Source organism: Pseudorasbora parva, chromosome 8 (assembly GCF_024679245.1).
Source record: "Pseudorasbora parva isolate DD20220531a chromosome 8, ASM2467924v1, whole genome shotgun sequence".
Taxonomy (NCBI): Eukaryota; Metazoa; Chordata; class Actinopteri; order Cypriniformes; family Gobionidae; genus Pseudorasbora; species Pseudorasbora parva.
The window spans coordinates 12,117,015-12,131,490 of record NC_090179.1 but is presented as its reverse complement, the minus strand read 5'-3'; the positions used below and the strand labels follow the sequence as shown (position 1 = coordinate 12,131,490).

At 39.6% G+C, this 14,476-nt stretch overlaps 2 protein-coding genes across 2 annotated transcripts in view; both read right to left on the bottom strand.

The window, feature by feature from the left end:
• The window catches only part of lipt2 (lipoyl(octanoyl) transferase 2), a 571,631-nt gene that overhangs the window by 384,679 nt on the left and 172,476 nt on the right, over window positions 1–14,476 (bottom strand). The gene's annotated exons all lie outside the window — the stretch shown is intronic.
• LOC137085026 (olfactory receptor 52L1-like) lies at window positions 4,076–5,023 on the bottom strand. Its single transcript, XM_067451579.1, has one exon. The coding sequence runs from the start codon at window positions 5,021–5,023 to the stop codon at window positions 4,076–4,078; it is 948 nt and encodes a 315-aa protein (XP_067307680.1).

Sequence of the window (14,476 nt, the reverse complement as noted above, 5' to 3'; positions counted from 1 at the left end):
AGGCTAATCCGCATATACATGCGGGATTCACTCTCGAAACTGTGATGACTGACAGTGATAAATATTTATGAATGTATCAAAATCAGACTCATACAAATTTCAGGAAAACACTATTCCTGATTGCATGTCTATATCAATGGATCATTGGATATTTGGTAAGTTGTAAGGAACACTGCATCAAGCACAAACTTTAGTTTAAACATATAACCGTTTGTTTTCCCCTATTAACACCAGTCGTGCAGCAGCTCTTCTGCCACTCACTGACGGTGTTCCAACGGGAAATTGATGTTGATGCTGACCCTCTATAATATTTTGCTCATTGTGCCCTCTTGTGGCCTCAGGAGACAAGCCTTGGGCAGACCCTCTTCCTCTATCATCTCCCCTGTTTTGCTGTCCTTAACTTGCACCTGCAGAACCCCCTCCTTCCCTCCTCAGTTGGACTTTTTATGGCACAAGGATGCATGTATCATGTATGTTCTGCTTTGGTTTAGTTTCTTTGTGTTTCGGTTCTGGTTTGCCGTTGTTCCTTAGCTATTCACCTTTTGACCAGCTACTCACTGTTGTTAATTAGTTCTACACACCTGTTTCTCTTCAGTTGATTACTCTCCCTTGTATGTAAGCCCTCAGTTTCCTTTGTTTTATTGTCCAGCTTTGTTAAGTATGGTTATTTTCTGAGTTTGTTCACTGTGACTCTCCTATGTCTTCCTAGTGTAATTGACTATTAAAGACTCCTTTTGTTATAATTTGTTTTGGTATCGAAACAAAATGTGAAATGATATTGCACTCTGAGCTTGGTGTTATTTACCTTGATACTTCTTTGCCAGGGGTCTCTAACCTTTTTTCATTTTAGAGTTACTTTTTAAAAAAGGAAAGTCGCTGGTTTCTAATTATTATTGCTTCGTTTTCTGTCTGAGGTAACTATGAGTGAAACATCACTGTCATTGTGTATCAGGCATTGCCACCTTGTGCCACCAGGTTTTCTTGTTGTATTGTTTATAATGGATTGATGAGATATACTAAGAAGGTTGATGTCTAACTTTAAAAAATGAAGAAGTAGAGAATGACTGTAATTCCAAGGCTAATTCCAATAATTCTTCTTTAAACTAAACTGCAGATCTCATGTTATTCACACCGTCGTTGACAGATTCCAGGAGGCGAAAAAGCAACTGGCAGCTTTCTGGCAGTTTCTCCCTCGCAACAAAGGTGACGCTCTCACCAGCAGTCTTCAAGGCCGAAGGGCGATCTGAGAAACGTCCTTCTCGCTAAAAAGGCTGCTGGGAAGAAAAGTTATGTCGGGTTATGTCGGAGAGGGAGGCCGGGTTCTACAGCTGGTACTTTATATTTCCAAAAAAGGATGTTGGGCTTTGGCCGATTTTAGATCTAAGGTATCTGAACCGGTCTTTGAGGAGATTCAGGTTCAAGATGTTGACTATCCCTACCATCGTGAGTCAGATCAAGCCCAAGGACTGGTTCGTCACAATAGATTTAAAATACGCCTATATCCATATATCCATCCTTCCATGCCACAGGAAGTTCCTGAGGTTCGCTTTCGGGGGCGAAGCGTCCCAATATCGTGCACTTCCGTTCGGTCTGGCGCTTTCGCCTCGTACGTTCACAAAGTGTATGGATGCAGCTCTGGCTCCATTGAGACTTCAGGGCATCCGCATACTGAATTATATCAGCGACTGGCTAATCCTAGCACAGTCGTATGAGATGGCAGTTCAACATCGAGATGTAGTTCTGTCCCACATCCAGTGCTTGGGGCTGTCACTCAGCGCAAAGAAGAGTGTGTTGGAGCCGGCCCAGAAAATTCGTTTTCTGGGGATTATATGGGACTCGATTTCAATGCGGGCACAAATTATCCCCCGCGCGAGTCGAGACCACTCTGGCGATAGTCTCAGGAATAAAGCTGGGCCAGAATGTCACTGTGAAACACTTTCAGAAAGTGTTAGGGTACCTAGCAGCAGCGTCCAACGTAATTTCCTTCGGCCTGTTGCACATGAGGGATCAGCATGTTGCCGGAAAACTGTTTCAACAGATGCATCCCTCACTGGTTAGGGCGCGGTCATGGAAGGCCACTTTGCGAGAGGTACATGGGAGGACTGTCATTCCTCCTGGTACATAAATTGTTTGGAGATGATGGCGGTTAAATGGCAGTTAAATGGAATGGCGGCTCCACCCAGAGGTGGTGGAGTCAATATGCAAGAGGTTCAGCCCAGTGGAAGTGGACCTGTTCGCATCTCAAGAGACATCCCACTATCCACTGTGGTTCTCCCTCACGCATCTAGCCCCTCTTTTCCTCTTGTACCCGGTCGGGGCACTGAGGATATGTTTAGAGAGGTCAACACAGTGGAGGAAATCTGACCAGCTGTTAGTGTGTTTTGGCTCGCCTAAGAAAGGGTTGCCTGCATCTACCCCTACTATCAGTAATTGGATAGTGCAGGCTATTGCCTTGGCATATCAGGTGCGCAGTTTGCCTTCACCTTTAGCCGTTAGGGCCCACTCTACCAGGGTATGGCCTTCTAGGTGACCCTTCTCTCTGGCGTCCCTATGCAGGAAATCTGGGAAGCGGCCGGTTGGGCCACTCAGCAAACGTTTATAAGATTTTACAGCCTACACCTCCCTGCGACTCCAGGCGCCAGGGTGCTTCAGTCCTAATTTTGCCTGGTCTTCAGCTTCACAATAGGGCAGGAGTACCCTTGGTGTGGCCTAGTGGGTTCTTGTTCCCCAAATTCGTCATTCCACGCAGTGCGAATTTCCCTCGATATAGGGAACGTCTCGGGTTATGTATATAACCCTTGTTCCCTGAGAGGGAATGAGCACTGCGTCTCGTCGCCAGACCGCGTATCGCCTGAGAGCGTTTTGCTTCATCGCGATAATTGACGCTACTATGCGCCGGCCTCCCCTTTATAGCTTCTGGGTATGCTGCTGTCACATCTTCGTCATGACATAACACCAATCAGGATTGGACTAGTTTCATTCATACTTCAGATACGTTGATGCTTAGGGAGCATCCCCAAAATTTGTCGTTCCGACGCAGTGATCGTTCCCTCTCAGGGAACAAGGGTTATATACATAACCTGAGACGTTTTCCAGGTTTGGAAATCATAATTCTAGTTATGTAAAAAAAAAATATATATATATATGGAACAAGAGAAAAATTTAGATGAATGGATGAATCTGTTATTGGTAATATTTTCAGACAAATCAATATTTTACTTTTATAGGAAGAATGACAATATGCAAAGCAAAGAAGCTTGAAAGTATGTGATCTAAGCATTATAATACTGTGGTATTCAAAATATTTTCCCATGGATGAAATGTGTTCATCAAAACACATTGTGGTCAAAACACATACACACACAGTGCTTTATATGAATTATTACATCGGTCCCACTTTATATTAGGTGGCCTTAATGTATCAATTTTCCTGAGACACTTACATTACAAAATAAGTACAATGTACTTATTGTGTTCATATCGTATTGCAAAACACTTTTGCTTGCATTGAGGTGGAATACAGGTAAAGTTAGATATTGGTGTGGGTCAGTTTAAGAGTAAAGTTAGGTGTCAGGGAACTGTCAACAGTGTAGTTCTAAATGTATCTACAGAAATTAATTACAGATGTACAAGTAAAAACATGTAGGTACACAATAAGTGCATTGTATCAAATTATTAATTAAAATGTAATTACAGAAGTTAAGGCCATCTAATGTAAAGTGGGTCGATAACATCTGTTTTATTTTACATGAACAAACATTGACTGAATGCAGATGAATGCAAGAAAAGTTCACCTTTTTTGCTGTTCCAAACACACTTGTGTTATCAAGACTGTACAGCACAGAGATTTATAGTGGTTACAGGGTTTAGAAACATTTACTCCATTTAAAATTTAATTAAAGCTTTAATCATGGTGAAATCATTATAATGTGCAACCTCTTGTGGCTTATCTCATTATGATCTCAATAATAAAATAACAATGTCCATTAAATAAATCTTCTAAATATTTCAAAAGAACTGTCACGATCGTTCTAAACACACATAATTTATAAGGTATATTAACTTGATAAAATATTCACTCAGATATTCCCACTTGTTTCTTGAAAAACATTCTCATAACTTGCTGGCGTACTGTTGTCAGATTAAGTCCATAAATGAGGGGGTTTAAAATGGGTGGTACAAGTAAGAATTCAAGAGCCATGAAATTACGCACACCTTGAGGAACATTCTTTGAGCCATAACGACTGTACAGAACATCAAACAGCAATGCAACAGTCACATTGATCAATGAAAGCAGATGTGGTACACATGTTTGCATGAATTTGTGCCTCCCCTCTATTGACTTTATGCACTTTTTAATCAAGTGAATGTATGAGCAAAATATAAATACTGCATGTCCAAAGTATGAAAGAATAACAATGTACCCAAACACATTATTTACTGTTGTAGAAAAACAAGAAAGTTTTGCAACAGCCCAAATCTCACAGTATAACTTATCAATAGTGGAGGCACATAAGGTGAGTCTAGATATTAAAATAATTAGAACAGACATGCATAAAAATGGAGCCAGCCAGCAGAAAAGGATGCATTTAAGAACCATTTGATTGGTCATTATTGAATGATACTCCAGTGGTCTACATATCGCCACATATCTGTCATATGCCATCACTGTTAATGTTGAAAAGTCACACAAAGCATATGAATAAATGACAAATATCTGAATTAGGCATCCAATATAAGAAATCACATGGTCTTGTGCTAATAAATCATACATGAATTTAGGGTAGAATCCAGAAGTTCCAAAAAGTCCATTTACACAGAGGTTACATAAAAACACATACATCGGCTCATGAAGCTTTTCATTTCGTATGATGGTAAAAATTACAGTTACATTACAAAACACCATTAGGGGATAAAACAATGCAGTGAATGAAAAAAACACAAATCTGTTTTCCATGGTTTCATTCAGACCAGAGAGTGTAAATACTAAGACACTGGACACATTCTCCAGTGGTGGCTGCATCTGGAATGATATGTGGTTATTATGTAGAGTTTTTATTTTATTTTATTATTATATTTAAGTTAATGGAAAGCTAAATAGACATATTAAGTACATTCTATTTGTCTTTAGCTAGGAAGCCTGTAGATAAAAAACAAAAAAACAAATATCAAATTTTCTCACAGTAGTATACATTGCTGTTTCAGTGACAAGGCCTTACCTCCTCTGTTGTCATGTTTCTCATTGTGCTCCCTAAAAGTTTGATTTGGTTTGCTATATATGGACACTGCTCTCATGATAATTGCCTTGACCACAAACATTAAAAACAGCATTAACAAGCTCTCTAAAGGCTTATTGTCCCTTAATTTAAAATAATTGCCAATCTACTCCTGAAAATAAATTTGCCAAAAAACTATATTCTTGCTACTACATCAGTTCCAACACTAATATGAAACTTGTAATATATAATACAATTATTTACAAAATTATTTTAAAATGTTCTATTTTGTTGTTAGCAAACACTTTCTTTACAAATTGACTAATCATTTAGTAAAAATCAGGTCATCTACCAGAGAACATTTAAGATTTGCTATGATTTGCTAAGCCTTAATATTGGCGTTCGTTGGTCACATTAGTCAAGCTCGCAGCAGCTGACTGTCAGCTTCTCACGTCTACCTATAGGACTAGCTCCTTCAGTATTAACGGCTATCGCGTTTCTCCAGCGCTAATTAATGTCAAATTCAGAGGTTAAAACCACATCATCTCATTTAGGATTCAAGGATAGGAATTCATATTTTTCACATGGATTTCACCTCAGATTCATTTAAGTTAGCTAACTTGAACATGCGATTGGCTGCATTAATTGTAAGCTGCCTGATCTGGAAGTGATACTAATTAACTTAACCAAGAAACTATTTGAACTAGTTGCCTTTGAGTTCTACAAACCTATCCTTTACCTAAACCTGGCACCCTATCCTTGGTTTAAAGGTCCCATGGCATGAAATTCTTATTTTATGAGGTTTTTCATCATTAATATGAGTTCCCCTAGCCTAAATGCCGTCCCCAAGTAGCTAGAAATTTTGATCAGTATAAAACGAGTTCAGGCTTTCTTTCTCTGCCTTGGAGAAAATGAGAGCTCAGATGAGCTGATCTTGAATTCTCCTGTTATGACTTCATACCAGGAAAGGTTGCCACCCCTTCCTCTGCTTTGCCCGCCCAGAGAATTAGTAGAGAAAGGAGTTGAAAGGAGAAAGGATGTCAGCAGCAAAGGCTTTATCAAAAGGATTTAACAGCACCACCACAAACAGTGGGTAACAGTGTTCATTAATGCCTGATCTGGGATCAGTGAGTTCTGATGTGTAGCTAATCATTCAAGTTCACACAGACTTTCTTTCTAAATCGTTTAAAACTGTTAGTCCTGCAGCTGGCAGTCTTGATGCATCAATGAATCAAGCCAGTGACTAAAACCATCAACTTCATGTCATTTCTGTTAGCAGCATGAAACAAATGTTATTTAAATGATTAAACTACAGAGAGCATTCAAAGAATACTATTTATAATGTTCGGATAGGTCAATCACACGTTTGAATGACGCTGCTCGTTATGCTCAAGAGGAGCTCTTACTGTATTCATGTCGATGTCGTGTTTGCTGTTAGCTGTGGTGAAAGCATTTTGTGAGGGAAATAACGTTGCAAAGTTCACTCGTGTTTATTCAGAGCTCTCAGATGAACAAAATAAACTTGCGCTCTTAAAAACTCGGTACAATAACACTTCCTCAACAATCTTTTCCCAGCTGTTTCTCTCTGTCTCTCTCAACTGGCAGCGCTGCAGCTGCTCTGCTCGCGCCTGACTAAACCACGCCCCCATCCGCACGTTATCTAATTTTAAATGCAAAGATGTCAGCCAATCACAACAGTGGGTGTTTCCACTGAAGACTCACAGCAGACACGCCCCTTGAAACAGAGCATTCTAAACTAAAAGGGCTAATATCAGTATAGAAAAAATGCCTTTTATTTCTAAATTATGACATTTTTTGATTTAAAAACCATGCTATCAATATAAGTACACCCCAGGAAACATTATAAAACAATAAAACAACCCATGCCATGGGACCTTTAAGTAAGGTCTGACATATTTATCTCTGAGCCCCAAGTGGAAAGTGTGCGACGTAAAGCCTTACAGGCAAAGGGTGCGATCGAGACCATCCCTCCAGCTGGAATGAAGTCCGGCTTCTACAGCCCCTACTTCATCGTATCTAAGAAGAGCCGTGGGTTATGACCAATCCTAAACCTGCACAACTTGAACGGAACCCTTCACAGGCTTCCATTCAAGATGTTGATAGCTAAACGCATTTTTGAATGTGTTTGTCCATCGGATTGATTTGCAGCGATCGAACTGAAGGAAATGTACTTTCATGTCTCCATTCTTCCTCAACACAGACTGTTTCTATTGTTTGCCTTGAAGGGGCAGGCATACCAGTACACGGTTCTCACACAGACTTGCCTTCTTCATTTCTAGGGCAAGAGTGCGATCCACTGAAAGTATTTCTAAGGCTCCTGGGGCATGTGGCATCTGCAGCAGTGGTCATGCCCCTTGGACTGCTTCATATGAGATCACTTCAGCACTTGCTTTGTAATCAAGTCCTGAGATGAGCATGGCAACAGGGCACACTCCAGGTGCCATGTCACTCTGGTCTGCTGTCATTACTTCACCTCGTGGTCAAACCTCACATTTGTATGCACCGGAGTGCCCTTAGAATGAGTCATAACGTTTTGCATTGTTGCCAAAAAGTTCAATTTTGGTTTCATCTGACCAGAGCACCTTCTATCAAATGTTTGGTGTGTTTCCCAGGTGGCTTGTGGCAAACTTTAAACAACACTTTTTATGGATATCTTTCAGAAATGGCTTTCTTCTTGCCACTCTTCCATAAAGGCCAGATTTGTGCAGTATACGCCTGATTGTTGTCCTATGGACAAAGTCTCCCACCTCAGCTGTAGATCTCTGCAGGTTATCCAGAGTGATCATGGGCCTCTTTGCTGCATCTCTGGTCAGTCTTCTCCTTGTATGAGCTGAAAGTTTAGAGGGACGGCCAGGTCTTGGTAGATTTGCAGTGGTCTGATACTCCTTCCATTTCAATATTATCACTTGCACAGTGCTCCTTGGGATGTTTAAAGCTTGGGAAATCTTTTTGTATCCAAATCCGGCTTTAAACTTCTCCACAACAGTATCTCGGACCTGCCTAGTGTGTTCCTTTTTCTTCAAGATGCTCTCTGCGCTTTAAACAGACCTCTGACACTATCACAGTGCAGGTGCATTTATACAGAGACTTGATTACACACAGGTGGATTCTATTTATCATCATTAGTCATTTAGGTCAACATTGGATCATTCAGAGATCCTCACTGAACTTCTGGAGAGAGTTTGCTGCACTGAAAGTAAAGGGGCCGAATAATTTTGCACGCCCAATTTTTCAGTTTTTGATTTGTTGAATATCCAATAAATTTCGTTCCACTTCATGATTGTGTCCCACTTGTTGTTGATTCTTCACAAAAAAATGACAGTTTCATATCATTATGTTTGAAGCCTGAAATGTGGCAAATGATCGCAAGGTTCAAGGGGGCCGAATACTTTTGCAAGGCACTGTATCTTTAATTTTACCAAGCTGATGACTCACTAAATAAAAACACATTCATCATGTTTTCAGCCCATTTCAAGTTTGATTTTGACGTGACATAAAGCGGTGAAATAGTTGTTTACTTTTTATCATCTTTTATTTTTGTATAATTTTCGGTAGATATACAGAAATAATTCTGTATTCCCCTCTAGACGCAATGAGTTGAATTACTTTTTAACTATCATTGCAGAACTTTCACACTCCTTCGGCAGTACCCATTTTTTCACTTACTACAGACTTTTTTTCAGCCAAATGCACAGCTCGAGTCACCCAGTGGAATTAATGTCCTTATTGGGGAGCTCTTGACTTGGAGCTATACAATAAATAAAAGTTTTTCTGTGCTGCCATATATCTTGTGTAGTTCTGCCACAAACACGCCTTCATCGTGCCCACTCTTTAATCCTGCCCCTTCAAGCAATATGGGCACTAATCCTGGCACCTCTCAATTTGTTAATTCCACGTCTTACGTACCACAGTCCATGGGCGATTCGAAGAGCTGCCATTTCTGGTTCACTTCAGTATGCAATAATTTTAATCAGTTTGGTTGTTCTAGACAATGCTGCAAATATCTACATGTGTGTGTGGGAGAAGACTAGCCAGCAATGAGTTTCAGGTGCAGGTGCCTTGTCACATGACTAAGGAAGCATAAATAGTGGTTGCAGAGACACGTGGTGAGATTGGTATGTTTCGGAAGTTGTGCTTGACGTGCAGCCATTGAGGTATGTTGAATTATTAACTGTGTGGTTTGTTTGTATTGAATGCTTGCATTCTCATTGTTCTATTTTCATTTTCAAATGATCCCCTTTTAGGCTGACTTGAAGTTTTTACACTCTGTCTAGGAAGTGGGTCAAACACTTATTGCTGCAGTACTTTCAATGGGCTGACGGCCGTGTTGGAACATTGAATAACTGGTAAATGTAAGCCGATCAGTTATGAGTTGATGCAATTAATACACAAGTCTTTTTGTTGATGTTGTCAATATGTGCTCTTTGTTTATAGTGTCATCTATGTATCATGTTTGGGAATTGAGCGCTGAGATTGGATAACTGTGCTGCAGTTGTACTTTTGCTAAAGTGTGTTTTGTCTGGTTTTCGTTTATTGTGTTTTTTGCATTATATATTAATGTGTATTATTAATGCGTATTTGTTTTCCTGTTAAAGGGGCAGACCAGACACTTTTTCTTGTGTATTTAAGTCTCTCTTTTTTGTTTAGTTATATTAGACCTACTACATATGTTTAATCCGATCATACTAATAATTTTTTTTGTTATTTGCTATTGTTTGCATGGTATTGCTCTCCTCTTTCTGTTACAGTGCTACTGGCTTTGTACAGGGCCGGGCCTGCATCGACGACTAACCTTGCTTGGTGTGTAAAGTATGTTAATTGATCAAAATGAGTTAAATTTACAAGATGATCTTAGTCGTAAGAGACAAGAGCTAAGTAATGTGTTATTTGAAAAGGTGAAAAGAGCTCTTGTTAAATCTCATTTTGTTTCTTTAAACGATATGGATGCTCCCACAAGTTTTTGTAAAATTTGAACAAGAAGTGTATTCATACTAATTATATGCATGTGTGGCATGATGAGCTTGAAGCCCATTTGCCTGCGTTGGAGTAAATGGCATGACGTCATTAAAGGGATCCCCTGGTGTTGAGACTTGTATGGCTTAATATAACTTATGTCTCTTACTGAATTATGTAGTAGAAAACCCATGAAAGATCTACATTATTTTAAAAATCGATTTTATATTTGGACCATGGGTGGCGCCATTTTGTTTGCGATCTAGGTTGATGACGTAGAAAGGTTGAACTCCTCAATCAGCTGGCTTTACCCGTAGCTATTTTTACCACAACGCAACTCGAAAATTGTTTCAGAGTTAAACAAAACCAATGAATTGCTTTGTAATTGTACTTAAAACACACTCAAACATACATGTGCACACAAACTCACCTACACAAGTCACAACAGATCGGTGGGCGCGCACACGACAGACTCAATCGAGATGTTGGGCTGCTCAGTCTCCACGACGGGCTGAATCTGAAATCGACCCCCTATACCCTTAAATAGGGCGTTATTTGAAGGGACGGCCATTTTTAGTGTTGTCCGACACCATAGTGGACATGTTCGAGTGCAGTGATTCAGTCTCCGCAATAACGAGTGTACAGCCGATTTACAAACAGCTGTCCGACTTCACGCACTCAAACATACATGTGCACATAAACTCTCTCTCTCACAGACTCACACACACCCCAACAGATCGGCGCGAACACACACACACACACACACACGCACTGCGTGCGCGCATATAACCCTTCCCTGTGTTGATATCATAAACTGTTGATATGCAGTAGATTAACTGTAATGCCTAATGTAACCAGCAGAGGGAAATATCTAGGTAGGACGATGGGATAAGGTAACGTGAGGAAGAGAGGCAGGATGTTTTGGTGATGATGCATGCGATTGAGACAGAGCAGTCTGTCAGGTGTGTGTGCGCGCCCGCCGATCTGTGACTTGTGTAGGTGAGTTTGTGTGCACATGTATGTTTGAGTGTGTTTTAAGTACAATTACAAAGCAATTCATTGGTTTTGTTTAACTCTGAAACAATTTTCGAGTTGCGTTGTGGTAAAAATAGCTACGGGTAACGCCAGCTGATTGAGGAGTTCAACCATTCTACGTCATCAACCTAGAACGCAAACAAAATGGCGCCGCCCATGGTCCAAATATAAAATCGATTTTTTTTTTTTTTTTTTTTTTTTTTTTTTTTTTTTTTTTTTTTTTTTTTTTTTTAAATAATGTAGATCTTTCATGGGTTTTCTACCACATAATTCAGTAAGAGACATCATTTATGTTATATTAAGCCATACAAGTCTCAACACCATGGGATCCCTTTAAGTTGCGCCCGTATTTAAGTTAGAGTGCACCTGTGGGGTTCTCGTCTGTTGTTAGCGTGCCTTTGTCTGGTGCTGCGACCGTTTTGAGGTAAGTAGACCATGGTAAACAGAGATATCCAGCAGTGTAGTAGTAGCAGCTGAATTGTTTATTGCTTTTATTTAGTGAGCAACGGTTTGATGTGGTAATTTAGCGTCCATCACAGACGTGGTTTTAGGATCTTCCCGTTTGTATCTGCTGGCTGCTGTGCGGGCGTTTGTGCCCTTCAGGTGCGGTTATAACTGGTTTTAATGGATTGTCTTCGACATTTAGAGTGTAACAACTGGATAGATAGTAACATTCTTGTATTATTTTGTAGTTGGGATGTATGAATGACTACTGTGAACAATTAAAGGGACCTCATCTTTTTGTGTACCGGATTCCGCAGCTTGCTGACAGTAGGTTCGCATTTACATTTCCCCTGTTAAAAGGAATAACATGAATTGTCTTTTTAATCAATTGTGTGAATTTCAGGAGGATTACAGTCAGTGCAGTGACGTCACCGCTGTTTTGTCATAGTTGTGTTGATACATGCTGCTCGAGTTGTATTTTCATCCTTATATCTTTTTGTGGCTTGAGCTTTGTTTTTGATTAAGATATTTGTTTGTGATAATGTGTTCATTATCATTAATTATTCATTATTTCATTCTTTATAATTTTGTTTTGGATCACTTGTTTGAATCCTGACCTAATTATTGATTTGTGAACTGTGTATAATACACCTGTAGTTGTCTTTTTGTCCTTTTTTGAGATGATTTATTTTGTGCATTGTTTAATTGAAACTTTGTTTTGTATGTCCATATACAACTTCCTTTTTTGGTCAAACACTTTTTGGTTTAATTGAAATTTGTTTTTTTTAATTATTTTTGTTTTGTGAAAAACCTCGGCCAGTAAGGTCTCCCTTACTAAGGGCTGACGGTGGATGAACAATTGACACTCACTTGCCTGTTCATGCAATTGATTCATTTCTTTTGTGTGTGTGTGGAGTGTTTGTCTTTAGGAGCTGTGGCCTTCCTGCGTGGGGAAATTGACGCTTCCCTTCTCTTCTGTGGTGGTGGTGTTTACACCGCGTGCCGTGACTGATCACTTCACTGGGGCCTGTGTGCTGTGAGTGTGAGTGTGAGGGGGAACGGTTACCTTTTGCCTAAGCATTTCTTGGAAGAGGCCGCAGCTTCTGTTCTTTTAAAAATATCTGAATGATTGGGGCTTTCCCTTTTCTTGTGCCTGAGATTCTATTTTAAAGAATTGTAATAAACTTTGTATTTTTTGTATTGAATACCTGTGTCTCCATTTTCCTTGTCATTAGTAGGGAACCTGTGCGCTTGTAATATTCTCTGGGTGAAATTCCAAGGGTGGCGTAGTCGAAGATCAAAAGTGTTTTTGCACCTTTTAAGGGATTGTTTATTTGGGGTTGTTCTTTTAAAAACCCTTTTTCTGTCAGCTCTTTGTGGATGCCACACATGCATTGCATACACCTGATGGGAATGTAACTTCAGATCCTTTGGAAATAAAGAGACTAACTGTTGATTTATATGTGCAATTATATGCAAAACATATTTAACAATTTGCTTTGCCTGTGCTGGATAAAGGAAATGCAAAGAACTTAGACCCTGATCTGACATTTGAGGAAGTGACAACAGCAGTGAATCAACTTTCATCTGGTCGTGTACCAGGAATCGATGGACTACCAGTGGAATTTTATAAAACTTTTGGGGAATAATCGGAAAAGACTTCTTTAAAGTTCTATGGGAAAGCTATAAAGCTACGGTTCTACCAAAGAGTTGTCAACGAGCAGTGCTCTCTTTGATTCCAAAGAAGGGGGAGCTTTGTCTGCTAAAAAATTGGAAACCAGTTGCTGTTTATGTTCCGATTTATAAAATAAAAATCGGATAAGACAAGGGTGCCCTATGTCTGGTCAATTATATGCCTTGGCAATAGAACCTTTACTTTGTCTATTAAGAAGCAAGTTAACAGGAATTTTAGTAAGTGAACGCCAGAAGCTGAAGCTATTAAACTTTCAGCATATGCAGATGACATAACTGTTATGGTGATAAATGCACATGATGTTGTAGTTTTAAAGGAAGCTCTAAGGATTTATGAAGGGACATCATCAGCCAAACTTCACTGGCAAAAAAACAGAGGCTCTATGGTATGGTTCTGAAAAAAGCTCTTTTCCTGAACTTCCAGAAAATGTTAAGTGGGGTAAGTCAGGTATTAAATTCTTAGTTTATCTTGGAAAAGATGAATATAGGATGAAGAATTGGGAGAATTTAGTAGAGGGAGTGCATGCAAAGTTGTCTAAATGGAAATGGCTTCTACCCCAGTTATCCTATAGGGGAAGAGTCCTGATAGCCAACAACCTTATTACTTTCCATGCTTTGGCCTAACTTGATGGTTTTGGATCCGCCAAGAAACATTATTGAAGATATCCAAAGGACTCTTGTTAAGTTTTTCTCATTAGGACAACACTGGCTAAAAGCTGCTGTCCTCTATCTTCCAATTCATGAAGGAGGGCAAGGATTAATTGACATTTTTTCAAGAATTGCTGTTTTCCATTTGCAAGTGGCACAGCGTCTTTTATACTATCAGCATCAGCAGTTGATGGATGTAGCATGTGCTCTGCTGTGAAAAAGCAGAAGAATGGGCTTGGATAAGCAAATGTTTTTCATGTCCTTGAAAGAAATAGCTTTTGAAGGATTGACTGTTTTTTACCAAAGTGTGTTTCAAGCTTGGCATATCTTGGCATATAAGTTTCAAGAGAATGGGAGAGATCCAATCAGTTCTTCAAGAGCCTCTGTTTTTCAATCCACTTATCTCTGTTGAGATGTGTTCTGCCACTGTTAGGTCGGCAATGCTGAAAGCAGGGATATCCCATCTA

What these genes read in the sequence shown, in the direction of transcription:
- LOC137085026 (XM_067451579.1), bottom strand. Translation starts at nt 5,023, where the DNA reads ATGCAGCCACCACTGGAGAATGTGTCCAGTGTCTTAGTATTTACACTC.